Source organism: Leptosomus discolor, chromosome 3 (genome assembly GCF_034619465.1).
Source record: "Leptosomus discolor isolate bLepDis1 chromosome 3, bLepDis1.hap2, whole genome shotgun sequence".
Taxonomy (NCBI): domain Eukaryota; kingdom Metazoa; phylum Chordata; class Aves; order Leptosomiformes; family Leptosomidae; genus Leptosomus; species Leptosomus discolor.
The window spans coordinates 77,566,308-77,593,639 of NC_141393.1; the positions used below are offsets into that span (position 1 = coordinate 77,566,308).

The 27,332-nt window shown below is 40.5% G+C and overlaps 2 protein-coding genes across 5 annotated transcripts in view; one reads left to right on the plus strand and one right to left on the minus strand.

Moving 5' to 3' along the window:
- SLC30A7 (solute carrier family 30 member 7) overlaps positions 1 to 18,242 on the minus strand; it is a 30,165-nt gene extending 11,923 nt beyond the window's left edge. The window contains exons 1-8 of one of the 2 annotated variants that reach the window (XM_086463501.1): positions 18,163 to 18,242; positions 17,883 to 17,984; positions 11,363 to 11,476; positions 9,798 to 9,885; positions 7,999 to 8,125; positions 6,939 to 7,076; positions 5,316 to 5,366; positions 2,993 to 3,128 (exon numbers count right to left, since the gene is read on the minus strand). In XM_086463501.1, coding sequence (XP_086319627.1) covers positions 2,993 to 3,128; positions 5,316 to 5,366; positions 6,939 to 7,076; positions 7,999 to 8,125; positions 9,798 to 9,885; positions 11,363 to 11,476; positions 17,883 to 17,984; positions 18,163 to 18,242 — 836 coding nt within the window. Of the gene's footprint in view, positions 1 to 2,992; positions 3,129 to 5,315; positions 5,367 to 6,920; positions 7,077 to 7,998; positions 8,126 to 9,797; positions 9,886 to 11,362; positions 11,477 to 17,882; positions 17,985 to 18,162 lie in introns of both variants that reach the window. The other variant, XM_086463500.1, reaches the window with a different exon arrangement.
- Positions 18,243 to 18,717: 475 nt separating this feature from the next.
- Positions 18,718 to 26,165, plus strand: EXTL2 (exostosin like glycosyltransferase 2). 3 transcript variants are annotated; one of them, XM_086462672.1, is made up of 5 exons: positions 18,718 to 18,752; positions 19,871 to 19,940; positions 21,100 to 21,527; positions 22,933 to 23,003; positions 23,616 to 26,165. In XM_086462672.1, the coding sequence occupies exons 2-5, from the start codon at positions 19,936 to 19,938 to the stop codon at positions 24,105 to 24,107; spliced, it is 996 nt and encodes a 331-aa protein (XP_086318798.1). In that variant the 5' UTR covers positions 18,718 to 18,752; positions 19,871 to 19,935; the 3' UTR covers positions 24,108 to 26,165. The 3 variants fall into 3 exon arrangements, with proteins under 3 accessions (XP_086318798.1, XP_086318799.1, XP_009953491.1); XM_086462673.1 differs by lacking the exon at positions 18,718 to 18,752 and adding an exon at positions 18,884 to 18,917; XM_009955189.2 differs by lacking the exons at positions 18,718 to 18,752; positions 19,871 to 19,940 and adding an exon at positions 19,011 to 19,028 and having other exon boundaries at positions 21,119 to 21,527.
- Positions 26,166 to 27,332: the final 1,167 nt, after the last annotated feature.

Genomic DNA, 27,332 nt, shown 5'->3' on the forward strand with positions numbered 1-27,332 from the left:
TACCTTCTTAACAATAGAAAACCACCTGTACTACAGGCAACTCTCAAACCAATACACTAATTTGGCATTTGAGAACATGTGACAGAAGGCCAGCACAACGAGACCTTGAAGACATACACACATAAAAGACATAAAAGTCTCCCTCACAAACAACAAGCTGACAGCATTTCCATGCAGATCTTGACATTTCAACTGCTTTATTTTAAAGCTTCAGAGTACTCAAAGACATAGAAGAAGATCCACACTCAAGGTTTTGTTTTCACTAAGAGCTGTTGGTTAACATTAACAGCAGTAGGGAGAGTATTGCCTGCTCTAGTTCATCATCTAATAACTAATACATTTAATGTAGAACCAGAGGTGTAAGCAGCTAATCAAAATGGAAATGGACAACTTCATACACTTAACATGTGGAGTCATGCAAAACAGCTTTGGAAGATCAGCAATAAAATACACTATTATTTAGATTTAAACGTCAGCTAAAGTACTCTTGTAAGAGGAGACAGCACCTTGAGGCTTTTCCACAACGCTATTTGAAAGGAGCAAAGCTTTACAGTCCCAACTAGGGGAAAGTCGCCAGACAGCATTAAAACTTTTGGACAACTTTATCAGACTGGCTTTTGCATCTCCAACTTAAAACTATGCTTGATTTATTACAGCCACAAAGAACAGATCTGATTTTTAAACAGATGCATGGGTCCACTTGTTGGGGCACACATGTACTCGATCTATCCCACTCCACCTTATCAAAGTTGGTTTAACCAGTAAAAGGGACATGAGCAGGCTACTCTGCATAAGTAAAATAGATAAACAGTCCTCTGAAACAGCAGACAGTTATTCAATCTAAAGCCAATTCCCCCCCATAAGTCAATTATCAAGGTCGCAAATAGGCCCACAGAAGTGACCGGGAATCCCTGTATCGGACATTGAACAACCCCCTCCTCCCCACCTCAAACCCACCTACACCCCTACAGCAAACAAACAATTAAAAAAAACCCTAGACATAGTTCTTGCCACTATCAGTTTAAATTCTTTTTGCAAACAATGTTTTTCCATTAAAATTTTAAATTTCACAGAATTTCAGTATAATCTCTTCTCTATGTCAGAATTAGGCGACTTGAAAAGATAAAGGACAAAACTATTACATATCCTAGCAATCATTGGTTGGGCCCCCATTTTACTGTTAACTTATAAGAAAATACAAAAAACCTTTTGCATTAATTCTAGAAGAGCACTTCACACACACAGCATAGTGAAGAGTAAGGCAGAATAAACAGTGAGTTTGTGTCCAGAAGTGTAAATGAAGATCACTACAGTCAAACAATGCAAGATGGAACTCAAGCCTTCAAAGAATATCCATCTGAAACCGCCAGTCATCTTGTTTATGATCTCATTTAAGTTCATTTCAAGCAAAGCCATCAGTAGTTAACTATGTCGGACTGCTTAAAAAAGAACAAATTTTAAAAAAACACCAAATACTGCAATTAGTGTTTGCTCCACTGCTGTGCCAGGATGTGACAGCCTGCAAGAAACGCAGGCTTGCTTCCACTACGATGCAGCTGACTGTGCTCAGTTAGCATAATGCTTCTAGAGATCATTTATAGCATCACAGACCAACAAAATAATGTTACAGGCTGAGGTCTGGTATCAGGTCAAAAGACACAACAAACAGTGAACTTCTCCAGCATTTTCAGCCTAAAACATGGACCTCAGATGTTCCTCCCAATTGTGCTAGAAGACCTATAAACAGCTCTATTATGAAACCTCGATTAAGGAAGGTAGTCTTCTTCCAACCTCTGTATAAATGGAAGAAAAAAGATAATTTCTCATTCGCGCGGTATTTTCTGATCAGCGCTGGCTGCACGTGTGCATTGCTGTACACAAAGCTAGACCCTTAAAATACACAGTGTACGGAAAGCTGTGTTTTACTCAGCTATTACCTCAGCAACAGTCTCTTCCCCCTTGGTAACCTGCACATTTTCTTTCCCATTTTTTGAGATTTCAGTAATAGAATTAGTTCGCCATAATTTGGCCTTTATGAACTTACAGGAGGTTTAAGTCAAAATACTAACTTTATATTTAAGTGGTAATTTAATAGTGACCTCTAGCACACCTATTTCTGTGGGCATTTAGTGCCTGAAGCATGTTGCTTACTCTGACAAACAGGGAGATTCACATCAATAATTCTGTGAATGCTGCCATGCAGACGGCATAAACATGCCATATACGGTATAAGCACAAGTAGCTGCAGTTAATCAAATGACATTCACCAGGGCTGAAGAGACAAAGGTGTTCAGTTATTAGGATGTCACTGGAGTTGTGGCACTCTGCCCTATGCCACCATTGAAACTGCTGCCAGAAAAGCATCAATATCATCATCACTGAATGAAATGTTTGCTTGTCCAGTCTCACCCCAATAGCTTCACATTTACAGTGATCTTGGTAAGCAACAACCAGGAAAGCCCAGAACCACTTGAAGCATTTCCATCGGATCTTAAAAGGAATAAAGATGTCTCAGAATACAAATACAAAGGAAAAGCCAGCTCTTGCTGGGAAAAAAAAAATTAAATAAAAGTTACCAGCCTTGATTTGTCAAGGACAAGGGCACAACCTGTGCCAGCAGGCTCAACTCTGCTGCCCTGAAGCCATTCTGCTCTATTTACTGGAGTACATTGGTTTATATAAGCATGTACTAAATACAGAGAGGAAGCCTTCTACAGTTTGAGCCTGAAAGACATTTTTGCAGTATTATGCAAACAGGGGTAAAATATGCAGATTTAAGAGCAAAAGCTGTAGAAAAGGAAAAGAAAGATAGCTCATGTAAGAGCACACCAGAACAGCTGTATAGAACAGAGATAACATATCGCTCCTGGAAGGAAGAAAAGCAAACGTCATAAGTCATTAGCATAACAGATAAACCTTTTATTCTGAGCTGTAATTTGTGCTGTAACTAGCATCAAAAATACTACCAAATATCAGTGATAGCAATGCTTACCTTACACCTATAAGTAGTGCTATCAGCATAGAACAAATAGGATCTGCTATCATTAAACCATAGTTTTGCATTAATATAGCAGATATGATTACACCAATACTTCCGAGCGTGTCTGCAACAATGTGTAGAAATACACCTGTAAGAGATTAATGGATATCATTACAACTTGGTATTCTTAAAGCTAATGGAATATTTCAAAGTTTACAGAGGAGCTGCAAGAACTAGATAACATGATTTACGCTTGTTGAGATTCATGATCAATTTTTGGTCAAACACACAGAAAGTGATCACAGGACTTTGACATATTTGTAGAATATGGAGCATTTGAAGAAATTACATTATTTTCTGCACTCAGTAGTAAGGGGTACTTTACGGCATGGCTGTCACTCAAGGAGTGATTAACAGATGTAGCTAAATTTTTTTCATTCACTACCCACCCATATTACAGTAAAGGAACTCATGCTCCCTGATGCCTACAGACAATGGTAACTACTGTGTAAGATGGAAAGACTGCTAACAGAAACAGTTCTGTAAAGATTTGAAAGATGCTAATGTTTCACTGACAATACCTTGTAGAAGTTATTCGGCAAAGAAATCTTAGACAAATTATTTTGAGAGGTAAACAATGCTGCAGACACCAACAACTTCACTCTTACTTTGAAGAATAACACACTACCTTAAAAGACAAAGAAAGAAGCACTTTGCAGCTAGCTAAAATTTAGCCTTTGGAGCACTCTGCTGGCAATGACGGGAACAGTCATTCAGACAGCTTTTGGAATACAATTCTCCAGACTTAAGATACTTCTTCCTCACAAAAACCAATGCACAATTATAAATCAGCACTTTCGTGATTTTTCCAAGCCTACATTTGTACTGGGTCTGGCTAGGATGGAGGTACCTTTTCTCCACAGCAGCCCGCGCGGTGCTGGGTTTCAGCTCAGTGACTAAAACTGTGGTGGTAACACACCAGTGTTTTAGCTACTGCCAAAGGTGCCTGCACAGCATCAAGGCCTTCTGTTTCTCACTCTGCCCTCAGAACCACAAGGCTGGGGTGGGCGAGATGCTGGGAGGGCACACAGCCAGGACAGCTGACCCAAACTGACCAGAGGGATAGTCCATACCACGTAACAGCGCACCCAGCAATAAAACTGAGGAGTAGTCTTTGCACAATAGCTGATGCTCAGAGATTTGCTGGGCATTGATCTACTGGTGGAAGGTGGTGAGCGATTGTCTTTGTATCACTTGGTTTTTGGTTTTGAGGGGTTTTTTTTCTTTTTCTTTTTTCTTCTCCTTCACTTACACTGTCTTAATCCAACAGCAGTTTTTGCTTTTACTCTTCTAGTTCTCTTCCCTGTCCCACTGCAGGAGTGAGCAAGCAGCTGCTGGGTACTTAGTTGCTGGCCATAGCCAACCCACCACAGTATTGAAAAATCAGAATAAAATTATATAAAATTGAATATTTTTAATATGCTTCAATTAAAATGCGCCTTTCATGAAAAGACTAACTTTCAAGTATCTTCTACTTAAGTATAGAGTATACATACATATGTAATACAGTATACTCTAAATTCTGGAAAAGGCTGAAAAAATGTTCCTTTTCAAGGACTACAAACAAGTCAGAAAATCACCCAGTAAGAGAAAATAGTGTCTACATTTGGGTATGCCAAATAATTACTACCTCTTACATGACATGATTTTCTCCCTCTAACTTCTGAACACTTAAAAAAATGCAAAGCTCCAAACTGACATCTAAATTATCAGCAATTTATTTACACTAATGCTCAGGAGATCATGGACTCCAGTACTCCTTCAAGCAATTTAGAGTGAATTACCATCTTGTCTAAAACAACCGTAACAGCTTGATGAAATGCAAGTTTTAAGCTCAGGCGCTCTTTAACAATTCTATCAGTCTGCATTTTTTCAAATACATTCTATCATAATAATACTGCTTTTCACTTTCCAGAGCATACATAGCAATTAGGCTCCTTAGGTTTCTGCTTTTAACCACTCTTTCCTATATTTTTATTATTTGATTTTTGAGCATCAGTAACAGAAGCTGAATCCTAGCTCTTGGGGTCTCCGTTTTACGCAGTGTTGACACTGCATTACCACTGCATTTAGACTTCAGTGCACGTCTGAATGCCCAGCCATGCACGGGGTATGGCACTGCTCTGCTTACAGGTGGAAGGGGACTTCATAAAATAGCTCCTCTAAGGAAAATGTAGCATTTACCCAGAGGCACCCTCTCAAACAGTTCCGTGACAGCCACAGGCAGGCAGACCATACTGAAACTAATAAACTGCTATACTTATTCTCATCATACCTTGTAAAATCTGTTTGCTGGATCCAGCCATCCCTTCAAGAGAATGGTCATCTGCGAAGACAATTATTGACACATTAACCTACACAAAGGCGCTCTCTAGTAGTATATTCTGTTATGGTCTCCCTTTCTGAAACGTCTTGAACGGACAAGCTGCTCACAATGACGGGCTTTTACTCTAGCTATTGTTTTTTAATGCAGCAATTCAATTAAAAGTCTTAAACATTTTTTAAAAGAGAACACCACTTTACACAATATATTTTATATACATATGTATAAAAAGACCAATTTTTTTTTAAATGAAAATGAACTGAGAAATAAGACCTTTCTATTATTTAGCAAAATAAAGCCCCCTCAAGAATACAAGCCATGCACACAAACAAGAGGAGTACGGACGAATAAATTTGCTAACCAAAAATATTTCACTTAAGCAAGCTTTTAAACCTAACGTAAAACAACAAGGACAAGACTTGGAGAAGGTAGATCTAAGTAACAAAAATCCACTCATCCAAGGAGATTAATGCCTCTGTGGAACACGTCAGAAAGATAATTTAAGAAAAACTTGTTAAAGTAGCAAATGACTTCTAGTGAAGATATAAAATAATTTATGCAAAAGTTGCACAAAATTGATGCTACATTTGCCATTCCACTGGGGGGGGGGGGGGGGGGGGGGGGGGCGCAAGGGGAAGGCAGGAGGGGGGAGCTCCTGCTTTCCAATCAAACTCCAGGAGAACTCCTGGAAAACAACCACAAATCTTCTACTAAAAATAGCAAGGAAGGGACAAGTAAATATTTTTATACTCTTTGTCACCTCCTGTCTGCGAGTTACCACATTATACCCTGCTCTGAATGTGCACATTTTCAGTCACATCAGATTTGGCAGGAAGGACTGACAACCCTGCATTACACCAAGGCTTCATTCACATGTTTCAAAGTAACCAGTAACCATGCTGTCTCTTCTCCCACACTAGAGGCTACTGATCATGTTTTGCACGGATGTCTCTTCACAGATTGCTTGCTTTTATAGAAAAGATTTAAACATAGCTAAGATACCAAGTACCTTTTTCATAACCAGCTTTAAAACAGGTTTCAGCTACACAAAATGGGGAAAATCTTATACTTGAGATCACAAACCATGTACGACACATCAATCCCTAAGTACTCAAATAAAATTCCATCTTCAGCCTTCCTAATATCTTGATCTGTAAAATTATTCAAATTGAGAACACCAGAGCAGCTTCACTCTGTCTATTGATTTTAATGAAAAATTGAAACAGAGCACTGGGTAACTAATGAAATTATATTGCTATAGCATACATCTGTTTTATCTTTATCACATAACATTACAGTGAACATTCAAAAAACGCAGGCAAAGCAAACCCTTCAAAACCCAACACTGAACTTACTGCAAGTGAAACAGCATGTACCAAAATAAGCCACAAAACATGGCAGCGGCATGGCACAGCGTACCACACCTTTAGTGAAACTACTTCCATGTATGCTCACAAGCTGCCAGCACCCTCTTTTGTTTTCTTTTTTTCCCAGTAAATCATTAATAGCAAATTTAAACCGAGGCAAGATGGTCTATGACATTAACTAAGTACTTACCATGACAATAATCCTGACCGTGAGAGTGGCCGTGGCTATGGCCGTGACCATGAGTGTGTCCATGGCCGTGTTTATGTTCATGGCTGTGACCATGACCTCCGTGGCTGTGTCCATGGCCGAGACCCCCATTGAACAGGGAATGGCTGTGTTCATGCCCTGCAAACAAATATCACCATCGAGTATAAGTTCAAGTGTTGTGTAAGAGCATGCTTACCTTTGTTTCTCAGCTACACAAAACCTATTCATCTTTTAGGTCATCTTAATGTATGGCTTTCAGTAAGTTAAGAAAATTAACACAAGCTGTTTGTCATCTAAATCTACGCTGTGCAGCTGTATAAAATACATACCTGATTTGAGAACTCAAGTGTTTTTATACATTCCCACTTCTGAGCCAAGTTGTGCTACACTTTTAGCACAATTTGAAAAATGTAGACATAATTAGATACAAACACACTAAAAATAGCTGTTCTAAGAAACCAGAAATTGGCTATCGCTCACATATTAAAAATTCAAGCTTAAATTGCTGTTTAAAGACCAAAGACTATTTTCTTCCACCAGCCTGTATCAATTTATATAATAAACTGAAAGAGATATCAGTTAGCTTTGCAGAAAAAAAAACGAACAACAAAATGTTTACCATATATGTTTAGGCAAATAAATTCTGCATTTAAATTCAAAAGACATTAAGTTGGGAAGCACCTGAAGCTGAATCATCCCATACTTAAAATTTTGTTCAGACACTGTTTTGTAAATTTTCCAGCCAAGACCTGACTTAACTCCAGCTTTTGTCCAAGAGACACTCCGCAAATTTCTTCCAATAAGGTGCAGAAGACTGCATGTTCAAGAAAGCAGATTCTGGAGTTCTAGGTCTTCCAAGTTAATGGATATTAACGTGAGAACTACAGTAGTGACATACTAGGGCTAGTGATAAAACAGTAAGGTCACATACACATTTGGGTAGGATTGCTACTAAAAAGACATTAAAATTCAATCCTGGGCTTCTCATCAGAGGATTCTAAGGTCCTGGAACACGAGGTGCTAAGAAGGGAAACAGTACTGAAAATTATTAACATCCTACCAGAGCCATGTGAATGCCCATGACCTCCATGTTGAAAAACAAATATTCCTATAAGATTTACAATGAATCCTAGTATAGAAACAGGAAGGAGTCTCTCATGATGCACATCAGGAGGCTCAAGTGCTCTCTAAAAAAAAACAAAAACAAAAAACCCACAAATACCAAAAAACAAGAAAGCAAGAAGCAAATGTAGAGTTTTACGATCTCTTCACATTATTAAAAGGCACTGAAAGAACTGCTTAGATACAAGAGCATTCTCACACAAACAGACATATATAAAGACAGAAATTACTCAGGACTTTCAGTTTTGGGGATGGTACACAGACTAATTCTTACTATCTGAAGTTGAAGTTTTATTATTAAAGCTGTGGAAGTATAGTACAATATTCTGATAGTCTAGCTAACTTTTATTGTAAGATTTCATTATGCTGTGGGATGTGGCTCAACACTATATGAAAACCTTCAAGCTGTTATAATACATAAATTGCCCAAGTCATTCAAACAACTTCCCAGAGTGCAGAACACCATTTCCTCCTTCCTCCTTAGAATGGTGAGAGGATGAGGGGAATGAAAGACTGAAATGAAGACTGAGAACAAACTGGCATTTTTCAAAACTTCTAAAATCTAGATCGATTTTTTCTTAATTCTTTTTTACCCTACTTTCTTTAGAAGTTTTTTTTCCATGAGACATTATAGGCCTACACAATTTGCATCTGAAGGCGTCAAGGAGTGTAAATGACTATTGACATGGGAGAGAAACATTCACCATCTGTCCACAGCAATGAAAGCTACAGGCAAGAGCAAGACAATGAAACTTTCAGCAGGTATAAAATTTTGAAGTGACAGACAGAAAAGGAGTCATCATCACAAGCAAAGGGAATACTTCGCATGGGAGCTAATACCAGCAAAATAAGAATGTTATTTCAACATTACCCTTGACCCTTCCAGTAGTTTCTCATTTTTTCTAGTAAGTCTTGTTGCTGTTTCGAGATTTGGATTTAAGTTTTCCCAAGCTTTTAGTCAATTTCAGCCCAGTTTGTACTGATTTTGAAGTATTTACAGGCTTATCTATGTAGAGGATACACTCCTGAAAGCTCTTCCCAATTCTCTAGTAATTAAAACCACCCAGACTCTAGAATGATTCTGAACTAGAAGTCTAAAGAAATTTGTAGTGCATCTCCCATTAATAAGTAAAAGCATTAATGCAAACTGATCAGTTTTCAGTTTTACTCTTAATCCTACCTCACTTCAGCGCAGATGCCCTTGATGTCTAAATTTTCATCTTGAAACTATCACCTGAACCATCTTGCAAAAAAAAAAAAAAATTCAAGAAAAGCGCCCTCGTACATGTTAAAGCTATTACCGCTTGCCATTTAAATCAGACTAAGATTTGGAAGATAATGCTCTTTCTTTAATGAGGTAATTCAACTTCTTCACAGAATGTATTTCCATTTCTTATGACTAACTTCTCTGCTCTGAATGACTAGTTTTGGCCTTTCTTTATGGGCCTCATTTGTCCTTTGAAAATGAGAAGTAAAGATTTTTCCACGACATACTTAACTGGCTGAAAAAAAACCCAGGGTAAATCCCACAGAATCTTTACACAATCAAAATACACTATTTAAGAAGCTGGGTTTCTGTGTCACGAAACAGCAAATTCAGACGGCCCTATTCTCCGTTCAAACTACATATTTTTAACCTATTATGAACATAATCAATTTCAATAGTGTTATCCCCATTAAATATGCTCTACAACTAGAAATGTGACAAATGATAGTGTAACTGCCTTCATAACATACCTCAACACCTTCAGAAAAAATGAAGAATGCTGTAAAGATGAGGAACAAACCATTTACAAAACCAGCAAGTACTTCTGCTCGAACATACCTGCAAGAAACAAAAAAGCAACAGTAGATATTACCACCTCCATTTAAATGCTGAAAATTAAATGTGGAACTTAGAGACTGGAATACAACCTTCTAGTTCTCAAACAGTTGCATTACACAGTGATTTGCGAAATGGAAACGTAGTATATAAACTACAGATAAGTAGACAAAATTTGCTATGTTGTATTTTGACGGAAATTACAAGATCTAGATCAGCCATTACCCAATCTAGAGGAAAGAAAACTTCTAATACATCCAAATCTTCCCATTTAAGATCATCTCTACTGGCAGTTATGGAATAAACATATACCTGGAAGCTACAAAGTAAGAAAAGCATGCAAGATTTAATCAAAGCCTGCTGAATCTAAAGTTCTGTTTAATATCAAATAACCATACATTAATTTGCTATCCCTCTATTAGGGGGCTTTTTACTAAAAGTTTTAAGTAGAAATTATTTCAGCTACTAAATTTTTCCAATAAAAACCAGCCAGCTTAGAACAACCTGTAACTCAAATGTAACAAATGTCAGACTTAATAAATTATGGCTGTTCTCTAATAAATGGAACACCAGCTGTTTAAATGCAAAGCAGTAATTAATACAGAACTTGCTTTCACTGCAATTAGTTCATGTTACAATCAATTCTTCCTAAATTCATTTCTAGGCACACTGGAGTTTCCATCTTAATTAAACAGTGCTTTAAGTTTCAAACTACATGCTTAGGCAAGAGAGCTGAAGCTAAATGCTGACATTCAGGTCAGCAATGCTATGGGGAACACAGCAACCCACGTTACATCTCATTTGCTGTTAATTAATCAGTATCGCCAATTAATAATATTGCACCACCACTACTGTTTTACAGGGCACAACTGCCACGTGCCATGGAACCAAGTGCCCTTCAAACAGGACCAGCTGCAGCAGCTGTATCCACGATAGGGATGGGATGTCATATCTCAGCCTTGCGGATCTGCATTAAGGGCAGCCACAGCTGTTGCATCCTGCTGGTTCCGAGAAGCACGGCTTACCACCTCAGCCTTAGCTCCTTTCAGCTTAATTTGCTGTTCCAAAGAAGTCACGGGGCACCAGCAGCCCAAGATCCCCTGTAAAGCACCTCACTGCGCCGTGGGAACAGACCCACGATGCGGCTGCCCTTACTTCACGGGCGCCATGAACACATAACGACGCAGGGCAACTTTCTGCTGTGTAGTTTGTTTCCACTAGTATGATCACAGAGATCTTGGAAGTGATAAACCTGCTCCCCAAAAGCAATGCCTTCACATTTTTACTATTTCTAGGGGGATATTAACTTAAAAGTTTACATAACTCACCTTTAAAAAAAAACAAACAACAAAAAAAACCCCTAAACACGCTTTCAACTTAGCTTTTCCATGTTCTCCAAAAAAAGGCTTTGTTCATACAGTGAAAAATCACCACCTAGACATTTACTGAAATACATCAAGGTAACAGCCTCGCTTCTTACCCATATGAGAAAGCATCGTTTGACCTCCATTTTGAAATAACTGAAGCTGCTAATCCAGCCAATAGAGCAGTACAGTCGAAAAACATATGAAAAGAATCTGATATTAGACCTAAACTGGAAAAGAAAAACAACAAAAAAGTTATGTCCCATATGCTACATGTTGAGTATGAAAAAAACAGCATTTAATCTTTTACACACTAGCAGAATACACTGTGTAGTGCCTATGCTTCAGGTGTGATTTTGCCAGCACAGAGGAAAAACCCATGCTAGATCACCAGCACAAATATGACGACAAAATTGCTTTCGTCAGCTTAGGGAAAGCACATTGGAAGAGCACTTGGCATATGATTTTGGTGGTAGTGGTGTGTGGTTTCCACAGACACAAACCAAAGCCCCTGCAGTAGACACACCCACAGCCACATCTCTTGCCAACATACTTCTAGTGGCAGGTATTTGTTCTTTTATTTCCATTTGTAGTTTGACTGTAAGAGCAAATTCGGCTAGAAAAGTGTATACACACAAGTTGCGTTTAAATACTGACCCCACATAAGTTTGTAAAAGTAGTATTTCACACCTAGGTAAAAAAGAAAATTGGTTTAAAGATACTGCTTTTGAGTAGCTATTATACACCACGTACATAAAAGTTAAGTAGTGCAGTAACACTAAAACCATTCTGCTGAAGATTATCAATACCACCATAGTGATGGCACTAAGCATTTACAACAGCAATATTCTCAAATCCATTTTCAAACCTGATACTTCGGAAGAGTTTTCACACACAGCAAAAACTGGTCGAAAACTCTTTAATGTCTACAGTCCCCAACAACTCAATCGACATACTGTTTCATAGAACAGTTTGTGTTGGAAGGGACCTTAAAGATCATCTAGTCCAACCCCCTTGCCACAGGCAGGGACACTTTCTAGATCAGGTTGCTCCAAGCCCCATCCCTTTCCTCTATCACTTGGAAAAGGAAGTTATCATCAACACATTGCAGGAACGTCTTGGATTGCCTATGTCCTGCTGTGTTGTCCCTCCAACAGCTACCAGGGTGGCTGAAGTCCCCCATGAGGACCAGGGCTTGTGAATGTGAGGCTGCTCCTATCTGTCTACAGAGGTCCTCATCCACTCAGCCTTCCTGGTCTGGCAGCCTGTAGCGGACCCCCACTACAATGTCTCCTGACTCTGACCTCTCTTTAATCCTGACCCATAAGCTGTCGATCAGCTCCTCATCCATCTCCAGGCAGACCTCCATGCACTCCAGCTGGTCACTGACACAGAGGGCAACATCCCCTCCTCGTCTCCCCTGCCCTTCATAAAATTTTGGCAAACGTATGCCTGTGACAAAATATATTAGGCCCAAAAAGACTGAAGTCTTTCACTTATAATTTCAGTTCATTATGTCAGACATTCCAAGACTGTAAAGTCTACTTCAGGATAGCAGTTTTCCTCTCAAGCATCTTATTTCAGAACTAATGCATCATCAGATGAGAATTTCTTTAATGTTCATTCACACTGCAGCAACTTGACACTTTCTATGAGTAAGGCAGGCTGAAAAAATGGAGTTTCAGGACACAGAGAATTCTAAGATCATATTCTCTTTTGCCTGAAACAAAAGCAGGTCAGCAAGCAATACACTTGCTAAGTACTTCTGACTAATACCAACCTTCCCTAAATAGCCATCTTTTACGTTTACATGTTTTTACATTTTACCTGAGCAGAGAAGCCAGTCCCCAATGGCACTGCCAAAGCACCAGACCTGCATTCTTTTTTAATGTATTGCTGCTCAGTCTCCAAATTTCCAGTCAAACCTCCAGCCAGTGTTTTAGCCTGATTCATAAACAGGTATAGAATTTATCCAAGTTTTTTTTTATCCACCTAGTTTTTCTCACTATAACAGACTATGATGAGAGAGGGATAAGTAACTACATTACTTCACAGCAAAAAGCAAGGTTTCCAGCATCCTGATCTCTACTGGGATCACACACACCCAAGGTTAACATGCTGTGGTAAAGCTACACTAAATCAAAGGAACCAACAACAGTACTCCTGAGAGCACAGTGAGCTCTATCAATAATTTTAAAAAATAAAAATGTGGACAAGAGTGCTAAGTTGCTATGGCTGGCTGCTTCTTCATTTTGCTAAGTGTAAAGACAGCAATCATTTACTCCTTTTGCTGGTCATCACCAGTGCTCTTCTAGTTTGACTGGAATACATCCACATAGAAATAAAAGCAAACAAATACTTGCTCACCTGTGCTTTCAGCTGAATGTATCCAAGCTAATTCCAGTTAAAAAATGGTAAGAGTGGTATTAGAACAATGATGAGCCACTGCTTGTAAATCTTACCAGTCCTCAAATCTTTGCCTTACCAGCTGCAAGGTATTGACTAGAAGACAAACACTGCCCTTTGATCTAGAAGCTGATGGAAGCATAGGCTGCAAAATCACTTCTTAAATTGTTTATTTCAATGACCAATGCACAACTACAATCTTGACTGACAAACACAGGAAAAGGTTAGCATGCTGTTTCACCCTATGAAGTTCACAGCAACTTAACTTACCTCACGTTACCCAGCCAGTAGAACTCCTATTAGTTTGTGTGCTGTATGTAAACTGAATTTAACAACACACATAACAGTTGCCAAATTTTACTAATTACTAATCATAAACAGGCTCCGTAATTCCACAAGAAAGTATGTGCATCGAAACACAAAAATTGCTTTGTATTTGAAAAGACATTTGATACAGAGGTACTGATGAGCATTCGGTATTACAATTGCACCAAAATTGACATTTTCCTAATTCTTTGGTTGTCAAAGAACAATTACGTATACAACTCAGTTCTTGGAAACCAAAGGACAAAAAGCAATTACTGGTAGTAACAAGTTCTAGAGGACAGCCACATTTTCACGCTGAAGTAAAATATAAAGTTTCATTAGCCAAAATTTGAACTATTTCACATAGAGAAACCAAACCATTTGAGCCTGACTGAAATCAATTTCAAGATCAATCTGAAGTGTTTCAGATGAAACACTTGGCTGTGGAAGAAGTGGGTTTGGAGGAGAGAAAAGAGACCAAAAGTCTTGCTCTCTCTATATATTCACGTATATACTCCATGGACACATACAGATATATATACACACACAACTATAACCCACTTAAGGCAGAGGATGATGGCATGATAAATTCTCCTTAGGTGCTCCAGCCACCAAAGCAGGAAACGGACGAAATTGCTCTTGACAAATGTTAAAGTAAGACCAAAGGTTTTAGCTGGATGCCTATGAAGCAGCAGAACAGAATTCACTATCAAATTCTTGAAGGGTGCAGGTGATAGCTTCCCCCTCCCCAAAATCAGGTGACATCCCTAGGGAAACAGCTCATTTTAGGTTTGGTTCTGAGCAGTAAGGAAGATCCAGCAGGGAAAAAAAAAAACCAAACAACAAAACCCACAAAACACACCAAACATTCAAATAGAAGGCAATTGGGGTGATAAGTTTGCGATGATAATGAAATGGAAGGAACAAGCACGACTAAGCAAAGATAGCTAGTGGCTTCTGAGGTGGGGTTGGTTTTTTGCATAGCGTCTCCCGGGAAAGAGAAGAGTGTGTAAGGAGTGTTACCGAAACAAAATCCCTTACTATCCCTAGAACTAGAAATCATACAGCAAGTTATCAGGGCACTGTGCTCACACCCACAAACCTCACAGAGGCAAGACTTACCATAGGTGCAACACCAACACAGCTGTGCCGCTTTCAAGACCTAAGCTAACATCTCCAAGTAGCCAGAGGCACCTGGATTTAACAACAGGGGTCAGGACAGACTGTGTCTGCAACGCAGTTCACCACATGGCATAGACACGCTCTGTGTTATAGGTACAGCTGTACGTGAGTCAACTGCACAAACGACAGGAGGCCTAGTAAGAGGCCAACCTGATTTCATCTGAGGCTGTTTTTAAATGGCTGGAAAGTAATGAGACCTTAAAAGACCGGCTGCAAAGTGATTACTAAAGTAAACAAGCAATCCAGTCAACCACTAGCAACATGGGATATAGGCAAGAACTTCCTTAGAACTGGAACACACCATCCAAAGCATAATCTAGTAGAAACCCTGCACTCAAAAACACGTTGTGTCTAAACGAGGACACTTCCACAGTTGATTTAATTACATAAGTTTAATATCAAATTAGTATTAGCACACACATAATAGGATTTTAAAACAGAGCAGCCCAAGTTGCAGATTTCAACTTTAAACAAGCTCTCACCTAGCAAAATACCACATCCAGTTCTGTCGTCTGTGCTTCAAGAACATCAACGTACCAGAGTTTGTAACAGGATCATATAAATGACAAAACAGCTACCTGAGTTCAGGAAACAACTTACTTGGCAAACAAAAGCTAAGGAGAACATAAGAAGTAAGAATTAAAGAAAAAGAAATTAAAATTGAAGACACTTAGAACTTGCCGACAAAAACTTGGGGAGCTGATTTGATTTGAAATAAGAATATCCTCGTCAAAGAACTCACAGCAACCTACTTAAACTGATAAAAGAAGTTTTCAGAATTACAATTAAAAAGCAACTCCTTAGTCTGTGAAAGACAAGGGAAGAATCATCTGAATAATCATGGCAGCCCATTAGCCTTGCTATCTTACACTCACTGACATCATCAAGGACACTAGAGAGAACAGAATTCCCACACTTCTTACACTTGGAGCATCAGGCACTGGCCATACCCAGGACAGGACACAGTGGAATAGAGAGGTGTTCTGAGATGATACAGAAAATCCCCTTCACAAACGTTCTGCTTCTGCATCTCGCATGGAAAGCAAAGGAACTGTGTTTTTCAAACTCAAGAAACAACATTCCCTATAAGGACTCCTGTTCACTTGTTAGGTGTTTGCCTGTCATGTGTTTGTTCTTTCAACACCTGAACCACCTGCTTTGAATGAAGGCACTTCTCATTCTATTTGCTGCTACTCCTCTTTAGTAGAGATACTTGCTAAGACAGTCTTTTGTTCTAGCTCAAAATGTAGGCTTAATGTAGAGATACCTGAAATTAGTGACTTGAAATATAAACAAGAGGTCCAGCTAGTAGCTCTCCAGCAAACCCCAATATCTTAATCTCTATAGTGAAGAAAAATAAGTGAAAGCCTTCTCAATTCCAGCAAGCCAAATTCTTCAGTGACAAATTTCCAACAAGTGTCACTTCAGTTTCTTTTCTTTTTCTGGTATAGATTTCATTTTTGGTTGCACTACCAAAAAAACATTATGCTTAAAAGAAAGATATCAGAACAAACTCACACGAACGTAAAGCTCTTTACACCTGAACCATTGAGAAAAACATTTGCATCTTCTGAGGAACTGCAAAGTGACTCAACATCAGAGTCAAAACCAAGCACATCCAAGGTGGTTTGCACATTGATAGGATAGTCTGCGCCCAAGGCAGCAGTGCGTTCTCACGAGTGCTACAGCAGCAGTTACTGTAATCAAGGTTAAGGATTTTATAGTACAGTTTGGGAGATTCAGAGAAAAATTATAAATAGTAGGATGCACCTGTTTCCAAACCCGCATTGCTGCTTTCATTCAAGATTCTTGATTAAGAGTCCTAGTAATCTGTGCCCACACTACAGCTTTTGATGGACTTCCTTAAGTTCCACATGGAGGGGCACACCATTGGGCTTAAATGACATTTCCAAGCGTGTCCACTTCAAACTGAAGTACTGACATAGAACTGACTTAAGTGCCACCATAAAACAACCCTATCAAGAACAAAGAATGATGGAGATACTACTACCGTTGTCTGTTCTCCCTGTACACCACACATCAGTACTAAAGCTATTTTGCATTTCTGCTTATATTTTACTACAGATTTTTCAGCAGCAATTTAGTCAAGCCCGTCCTGTTTTTTCCACCTTTGTGAATTTATGTGCCACATAACGTACCGCTTAGTTATACCAGGATGTGTTAGCTCCCATTTCCCACTCAGAGACAAGGATGTTTGGTGCAGTGCTGGGTTTTACCACCCAGCTATCAACCCATAATCAAGCCGCATTCCCAGACAAAGGGTCTCTGTGTCAAGCGGCAGGCACGAAACGGTTGCAACCCCTGAGGGTCCTGTAACTCACGCCAAGGCCAAGCTTCCTCCTCGGCAAGAAGCCGAGCAGCATGGCCGGCAAGACACCAGTTCCAAACGGCGTTCCTCCATAATAAGCCTAGTCGCGCCCCCAAGCACGAGCGACTCACCCCTGAGCCACTGGGACCCGGCTGAGGGGATGACGGAGCCGGTCGCTACCCACGAGAGCGCTCGCTCCCGGCCAGGGGAAGCTCTCCAGCAGCCCCCAACGTTCAGCCGACCGGCCCCTCCGGACGGTGAGCCAGGAGGCCAGGCCCCGCCGCACGGCCCCGGCCGCGCCGAAAGGGAGACGTGGCACCGGCCGCGGCGGGAGGCGCTGCTTCCTGCGCCCTAGGAGCCGCTCCCGCCCCGCCGGCCGCCCCGCGCCGCGCCCCCCGCCCCAGCCCCGGTACCTGTTACTCCAGATGCCGTAGAGCAGCTCCACGAAGGCGAAGGAGAGGTTGAGGCAGAGGAAGAAGAAGAGGTTGCGGGAGGTCTTGTCCGCCAGGATGGACCTGCGCACGGAGCACACAGCGGGTCACCCGCCGCCGGCTCAGCGGGAGGCGGCGGCGGCAGAAGGCCGAACCCGCTCGCCGGGCGGCCCAGGCGCCCTCAGCATCAGCCTTCCCCAGCCCCTCCGCGGGGGCTCGGCCGCGGCCCCGGCCCCCGCTGCGCCCACCCTAGGCCGCTCACCTGAACCAGCCCGACACCTTCCTGAGCAGGTTGAACTTGGGCGGCTTGTACTCATCGTCCTTGATGGAGAGGGGCAACATCTTCGCGGCGCGGCCGGCCGGCGGGGCAGGCAGGCGGGGCCGCAGCGCTCCCCCCGCCGCCGGCCCACACGCCAGTCACGCTTCCGGCCTCACGCTGCGCGCCTGCGCGCTGCCACCGCACGGATGGGGGGCGGGCTGCGGGGGCGTGGCGGCGGGGGCTGCTCTACCCGGTGGCGGCCTGGGCTCCGGTGACCGAAAAGCAAACCCAAACAGACCCACCCCGGCATGTGAATTCTCATCCGCCCCGTGCCAGCTGCTCGCCCGCGTTCCCCGTACGATGCCCGGTGCTCCCGGAGCAGCTGCGGCGGTAGCCCTGGGTACGGGGCTGGGGCGGCGGCCCAGCCCCCCGCGGGCGGCCCCGGGCTGCGGCGTAACGCCGCGCTCTGGGAAGCTGCGTGACTGCCGGAGCCTCGCGGGGGTCAGCAGGGAACTGCCTGCCCACGGCAGGACCCCGAACTACAACCCGGGGCCTGCCGGGAGGAAGCGGAGAGCCGCCCCACAGGAAGCGGGGTACGGCGGCGCCGCCGTAGCGCTGCGGCCGGGCCGCTCCTGAGTCACCGGAGCGGCCTGCGCGGGCGGACCGAGCGGCGGGGTGCCGGGCGGGCACCTCCTCTCCTGTGCCCAGCTCTGCCCGGCTGCGGGCAGCGCCTCACCGCTGGGGGAGCCCCCCGGAACGTGAGCGAAACCGTGCGGGGGGCGGCGGGGCTGGGCGGGGGGCGGCGGGCGCTGCGCGGGGGAAGCACTGCGCTGTGGCTGCGTGTCATTATTATGAGGTGCTGTTACAAGGTGCTGCCCACGAAGAGAGGGGAACCCCTTCGAGAAGGGTGTTTCTTGGAGGGTTAAAATACTGCGTTTTGACACAGGGGCTTTATTTTCGCCGGTTTTGGTTTTTTGAAGAGGCGTTCCCTACAGGCGGTGTTGGAAGGATTTTCTGAGAGGTCTGTCTCGCGTTGCTAGTGCGTAACTGAACTGGGCAAACTGAGCGGCACTTTCTTACAGGAAAGTGCCATGGTGCTGATTTTAAAGATTTTGTAGAGAGGTTTATTTTAAATAAAGAGTATATTATAAAGTCATCCTTCCTTATCATTGCAGCCTGTTGTATGCAACTGAACAAACGCAGGAATGTATGGCAAGGCAAAAGTCTCATTACCACAGTAAACAGCACTTATATTTTCATCTTAAGTATGCTTTTAAATTTTAACTAACTAATCGTTACAGTAGTATTGATAAGTGTTGTGGCGACTGGAGACAGAGGGTCTAAGGTTCACCTTTTTAAACGCACGTACAACCAAGACACGGACCTCAGAAGTGCTGAGTAGGCATTGCTGCCAGTCGGGCATGATTGTTTCCACGATAAAATGAAGCAACCAAAACAAGGGGTTAGCTTCTGGAAATAGTTTCAGTGATGTTTCCTGACTCATAAAATAAGTCAGTGGTAAAATTGGAACTCGGATTTGCGAAGACGTGTATGTGTGGACATGTTCCACAAGGGAAAAGGGATTGGATAATTGCCAAGAATGCGTACATCAGTTGGTAATCGAGAGGAACATTTACTTGGAAAGGAATGCTGGATAGCACCTGGGGTAACTGTTGATCTTCAGTTATAGAGTCCCTTTAATTTCCAACAGATTCAAAGATCACAAACAACTGTCCTGTAAAAACAAGAGGAGGAAAACAATCCTACTTGGCAACAATGAGGTAAGTTGAGAGGTTTTTTTATACTAAAATAATTTACATTCATATTTTCAACCATGGTATTTGCACTGTGGAAAAACAAGATCAGAACTTCTGTGAAAAAACACAGATATTCACCCAAAAATTGTAATTGGTGGGACTGTCCTGGATTACTTAATTTGATCAGAATTCCCTGCTGAAAGCCTAAAAATTACTAGTGGAGTAACATGAATAATATGTCCAAATGAGTAACTGTTTAATGCCGACCTTAGGAGATTAATCTTGTATTCAGTTCATACTAATCTTGCAAGTAAAGTAGGAGGAACAGATCTGGATGACACATCGTTTGAGGTGCAAACTAGGGAGTGCAGTGGCTGCTGGGTCCTGCTGAGTTTACGGTTTATAAATGTCTGGAGAACTGGGAGTGCTCCCTAAGAGGCATGAATGTCGGGGCTACCTTTGTAGGAGCTGCTTCTTAAAAGCTTCTGTTTAGCTCCAAAATTGGGAGGATCCAGAAACGCCTGCCTTACACTAATCTGCTCCCCCAGTTAGCTGCTACAGAGCACCTAGCGCCTGACACTTCCAGTTTCTGCTGAGTTCTGGATTTAGCAGACCAGCTGTTCCTGATGGTGCTGCATTCCTGCATTTCTCCATTTGGCCTGTTTCTTTTGCTCTGCCTGTCATGCCCCTGTTAGTGTGTCAGAATCGTATTTTCCACATTAACAACCACTATCGAGCAGATCTACAAACTATTGACAAAACGTCCAGCAAATCAGTGATAAAGATTGTTCCTTCTGTTTGTGGTGCCTGAGCAATGGAAAAAGAAAAAGCATTTTACTTCCTCCTTTCTTCCAGAGCTTTGGAGGAGGCACCTTCTCTCCCTCTTGTTTCCCAGCTCAGGCAGAGCTCCTGCAATGCTGAAAAGTCATCTAGAGTTACTTGAAATTCATTTTCATAAAACAATGAAGTTCAAAGTTAACAAAAAAAAAAAGTTAAAAGCAAGTAAACATTAGAAGCTGATACCATAAGTATCCGTCCTGATAGTTGAAGGTAATTGGCCCAAGGCCTAAAATCATCCTTATTTGTTTACTTGTTACTTAATATTGTGGGAGTTTTGCTCAAGGAAGGGAGATACCTATACGTGGGATTAATGACTTTTCCTTCCCTGTTACTTGTTTTAAAGGTATTTCCACTTCTGTAAGCTTCCAGCAAGAGTTATGGGAATCCGCTTACTACGCTTCACTTCCGTGGTGATCATTGTCCTGCTTCTTGTGGCAGGTGCTTTAACAGCTTTGCTTCCCAATATCAAAGATGACAAAATGCCCAATTTGAGAAGGGAACCAAAACCCCCAAGTCAGTCTGCCTTGGATTCATTTACTCTTATTATGCAGACATACAATAGAACTGACTTGCTGCTAAAGCTTTTGAATCATTACCAAGCCATCCCCCACCTACATAAAGTAATTGTTGTGTGGAACAATATTGGTGAGAAGACACCAGAGGAAATGTGGAATTCCTTGGGGCCTCATCCTGTCCCTGTTGTCTTTAAAGTTCAAACTGTAAATCGCATGAGGAATCGACTCCAGAATTTCCCTGAGCTGGAAACAAAAGGTAATCAGCCGTTCATATTGCTACTACTAGTATTATTTTCACACTCAAATTCTGAATGCTAAAAGAGAGATGGTTTGAGTTCTGTAATAAATCCCTGGATCTGTTGGGCCACTTAATAGAATGTGGGTAGTATCGAAGAAGAAACCTGTGTTACAATACCAGGTGCACACCACCACCAGCAGCAGAGCAGAGGCTGTCAGTTAAGAGTAAGGAAGAAAAGAAAAAAATGTCAAATGCATTTCATGGGCTTTTGCAGCTGTGTCTGTTCTCTGTTCCCTTTGTCGGGCATACGTGGGTAGTTCAGCCTCTCTTCCCTTTATAGTGTCAACTGAAATTCATAGTGCATGTATTTGTTCAGTCTCTGCATTTGGACCCAAGTCACTGGTAAAGAGTTAATTTAATCCATTCATTTAAAGACTAAGTTCTCAAGCATGTTCTGCTCTTCAGAGAACTCCCCTCCATAGCTGTCTGCCTTTCTATCTGAAATTATGTGTCCTTTTAAAGAGTATTTTCCCTAGTCTTTTGGTTATTCATCTAAATATTCTTCCTAAGCTATTTGCAGGAAAAGCACAACAAAAAGTCCTGTTTGTTTCAAGTGGGAAAAACCCCGATATGTTGCATTACAGACCTGACCTTACTCATGATTAGTAAAGGTAATTCTATTTACTGCCCCCTTCCTAAAACATGCCTTGCTACTCAAAACCCATGACTTCTAGGAAGGCACTAGAAGCTTCCACTTCCCAAGTGCTTCATTTACTGCAATAGGATTTATGCTGACTGCAAACTTAAAAAGCTTTAATGCATCTGGAGTTCTCATCTGAGAATATCTTTCTTTTTCCACTTCCTGATAGTCTTTTGCCTAAAGTTTAAGGCAAAGATTCTTCCTTCTATAGTTAATCATATTGAATGTTGCCAACGCGATTTATTAAGCTCGCTTATTTAGAACTCGCAAGTAGTGAGGAGATGGGTAAAATTTCACACTAAGAATCCTGTATAAATCTCAAACACTAAAGAATGGTATCGAACTATTTATTTTAGTTGTACTTTTACAGATCAGTAGAATTTTAAGTTGCTTTGCCAAACACTCCAAGTTTTCCAACAGACATCCGTCCAGCTGTACTACAGATGATCCAAGGTTGCTGAGTTTTGTTACAACCTGGCAAATAATCTAAAATTTAGGTTTGCTTCCAGGTACCACAAAGCTGCAACTTTGCTTTAGCTTTGAAATCTAAATATGTTTTCTCAGTCTGCTTTCAAGGAGTTACTGTTCAGTTCGGCAATTCAGCTTAATGGTTACAGAAGTTTCACAGCTAACCTGTCAAATACTCTGCTGCGTGCTGTGCTCACCTGTTTAATCTTTTGATAAGTTAAAAGTTTTTCTTTTTTTTTTTTTTCCTTCCTTCAGCTGTTTTAATGATGGATGATGATACACTAGTCAGTGCTCATGACCTTGCCTTTGCCTTTTCTGTCTGGCAGGTAATGTTTTGCACCTTGGCAGGCAGTACTTGTGAGTTACAATTAAGATTAATGGTTTTAATTAGAGTAATACTAGATCGTAATGTTTTACCATTGATTTTCTAGCCGTAAAGTTAAATTGTAGAAGGATTGAAGCATTGAATGGTAGAAATTGCAAAAATATTCTTCAATAGTAGCCATACCTGTGAGCTATAACTTCCAAATTTTTAACTCTTGTACATGACCACTGAAATTGCTGACTACTGAATTTATTGAAACTGATTTTATTTGAATTGAATAAAAGTGTGTGGTTTTCTTCTCTCTAAGAGAAATTGTCTGTAAACTTATTTTGAGTGCCAAATGTACAGCTGCAAATTGTGGGTAGATGTTTCTTGGCACTACATGATGTGGAACGAGGCATATTGTGTCAGTTTTGTAAAACCGTATTTAATTGCAACATTTATGCAGATCAAAGGATCATATGCCAACAGTTTCATTCTTCCCTGGCAATAATCTTGTGCTCCTCTCTTTTAAAAAAAGCATAATTCTCTCTTATGAATATACTTAAAACACATTTTCATTTCACTGTGTGACCTTCATTTTGATTTTTTTTAAATTTCTTTTTCCTTTCAGCAATTTCCAGAGCATATAGTGGGATTTGTTCCTAGAAAGCACATTTCTACTCCTTCAGGTGTCTACAGTTATGGCAGCTTTGAATTGCAGAACCCTGGATTTGGAAACGGAGATCAGTATTCTATGGTTCTTATTGGTGCAGCATTTTTTCATAGTGGGTATTTAGAAGACTTTCAAAGACAGCCAGAAGCTGTGTACACCTTAATAGATGAAACTCAAAATTGTGATGATATTGCCATGAATTTTCTGGTAGCCAAACATACTGGGAAGCCTTCAGGAGTATTTGTGAAACCTGTTGATATAAGAAATTTAGAAAAAGACACTAACAGTGGCTATTCTGGAATGTGGCACCGAGCAGAGCATTTGTTGCAGAGGTCTTACTGTGTAAATAAACTGGTTAATATTTATGATGGCATGCCGTTAAAATATTCTAATATAATGATTTCTCAGTTTGGTTTTCCTAATTATGCCAATCACAAAAATAAAATGTAAGCCAATGAATTTAAGGGGTTAGATGTTCAACAAAACTCAGTGAATTGTACTGAGTTCAAGGAGAGAAGAAGGTGTAATTACAGCATCTTGGCCATCCTTATTTGTAGCCTCGTTTTTTTTTTTTCCATATGGCTTTTTATGTATTATTTTCCTTTCTTACTAATTCTCCAAGGTAAGTTTTGAGAAAACTTCCAGAATATATACTAATGTTTAGCTGTGATAAAATCATCCTCTCTCCTTAAAACCTGAAAAGCTATTACAATTAATTAGGCCAGTTCTTTAGAAACATGCAGACAAAAATGCACTCCTACCCTTCAGTACTGATGTTTTGATAACCTTTTTTTCAAATTCGTGTGTCTAGGCATATTTTTGATAGTTATATGTTGAGATGCTTCCTTGCCTTCCCCTTCCTCACCTCCTCCTACCCAGTTCCCAGTGAAACTATGGAAGGGCTACAGTGAACTGTTGGCCTTCTAGGCTCCCGTACAAAACCCCTCTGAAGTTTGTATATAAGCTATTTTGTATTCTGAGATGTTCCTGGAGCTGCTGCAAAAGCAACTGTGAAAAAGAGTACCTCACCTTAATCTCAACATAGTCCTAAAACCATTGCCTACCTTATCTACTACTGCTGAGAGAGTGGAAAATGATCTGATGTGGCTTTTCCCGTATCATTAATTTGCCTAGAGTTGCTGAAACACTGCAAGCAGTTGGAAATTTAAGAAACATGAATACATGAAATACGAAACTTGCATAAGCAGCCAGGAGAAATGGAGGGATATTTTTCTTAACACTCTCTTTAGTACTTGGTTTTATTTTGATATTTTGCATGTACATTGTTACAAAAACGTGCCCAAGAAAATCCTCACTTTTAAAATATGTCTTCTTTACAATTCCTAGTAGAGCAAGCGGTTCTATGTTTGTAACTGTACATTTTGTAATATTACAGGTTGGGTTTTTTTTTTTGTAATATTACTGTTTTTTTAACTACCTTTTCAAATAAGTATTTACTTTACTTTTTGGTTCCTTTCATCTTTGGTTTTGGTGGCTGTGACAACAGAATTAAAATGTGCAATGAATGGGTAAGGCATTATAAAAAAAAAAAAGACTGTTACCAGTCTCTGAATTCCCTGGCTTCATCTATAGCAAGAATCAGAGCTATTACTAACAGCTTTCGTTAGGTGGGGACTCTCTAGTTCTGGAAACGTGTTAACATAGACAGGACAAACCTTTTCCATTGCAGTTACGGAAGTTTTTTGTGGTGTGGAGCAAAGAACAAACGACAGTAATTTTCCTGGATCACAGAGAGGAATCAAATCTGGCATCCAAAGTAGATTGTTTGTTTCATCTGCACCAGCTTTTAATTGATTCTTAGTGTCAGTTCAAAGGTGTCTGTGGGCAATCAATAACAGCTAATACCTAGTACACAAATAGCAGCTGCACAAGTGGTGTATAATTTTATTTTTGGTAACAAAAAGTGGTTGAAAAAATGTGACAAGTTCTTTACAGCAGGGCTGGTTCTGGGTGTGAGTCTTTGGGTTTCTTTGCGGGAATGAAGGATTCTTTTGCCTCGTTCTGTCAGCGTTCAAAGATTTGTCTTCTGTTCCGTGAAGTCTTCCTAGTACTTTTGTAAGATTTAAAGGGCAAAATCTTAACATGGCAATGTAAAGTCTGCCTAATTTTGTTGTAATAGTGAAAAGTAGATTTTAATTATTGTGCTGTAATGGTAAGTAGTATACGAACAGGTCTATGATCTTTCCAGAAATGCAACTTTCCTAGTGGTCGTTTACTACATTTCATTTACTTACTGGTCTTCTGTAACTTCTGTGCAGTATCAGCTAGAGTTGTGAAGACTCACAGATGTTGTTTACCTTACTTTTAAAATGTGAAATGAACTGTCAGCTCAGCCAAATCTTAGTATTGGGTTCTTTGTCGGGGGGGTTGGTTTTTTTTTTGTTGGGTTTTTTTTGTTCTGTATCAGTGAAAGAACTAATAAAACAAGCTTTTATTATACTGGTAAATTTAATTTGTACCATTGTCAAATAAAATACATAAAACAGATTTGCAGTGTATTTATTTTCAGATTATTGGCCAAGTTTTTCGGTGTGAGATATCTAAAGTAAGCCCACAGTTTGCATCCAGAGGAGCAGCACAAAGATTTCATTTTTTAAAAAACTTGTACTTGTTGGCACATCCATTCACTTAATTTAGGTAAGGCCCACTCAAGAGGAACAAAAACCCATCAAAACCCACAGCCTTAAGCAGTTAGTGTTGGATAGCAAAGAAAATTCAAAGGTAAGACTTCAGCTGGATCCATAATTGTGCTTATGAACCAAAAGGGGTTGGTTTGTTTATTTTGTTAGAGACTGGTAACTTTTTATCCCTTGATGGTTATAAAAGTACCTTAAGATTCTTTTAACGAAATTACTAAGAATCTATATTTTCTACAAAATAATACACATGTGATGATCTCTTCTAAGGGATTATCTGGATGTCATTTGGAAATATTTTGGGAGCCTAAATAAATTCATCACACCTCTGAATGTTTTATAGAAATTAATGTTTATGCAACACAGGACTTTAAAAATGGTATCTAAAAGATATATTTAAAAAATCCTTGTTGAAAAAATCAGAATATAGTCTTAAAGTGATGCAACAGGACTACAAGAAAATTGCTTCTTAGTTAAAAAAATGCCACAAGATGTCACTGTAGCCCTGATACTTGATTATCATCAAACTTTAAAAATAGTAAGTGGAAATTATTATGAAAACAAAATTGTATGAGGTGAAAACATTCTTAAAGCTAGCATTTTACAAGGTGAAAATCATGAGCTAATCATACTAAAAGCTATGAGACACAACACTGGAATTGAAAAACCGTGGAAGTTATTTTGTATGTACTTTGACAGGGAAGAAGAGAAAGATTAAGTATTTTCTATGCTTACAAAGGCTCTAGCTAATTGCCACAAATAAGAACTTGCATGCAAACAACACAATATTTGTAATTTTGTGAAAGGTTTATAAGCAGCGTACAAACAACATCTGACAGTGGGGCTTCGGTTCCTAGTTGTGTTTGCCTCCTAGGTTCACAAGCCTAGCTAGGTAGACTTACAAATAACAGGCTTTAACACAACCTACATGTCTAGGGGTTCTAGATACTGGATAGCTAGCCCGTTACACTGCCCCATCTTTGCTTGTGTTGCCCAAGATAACTTTGTTAAAGCTAAT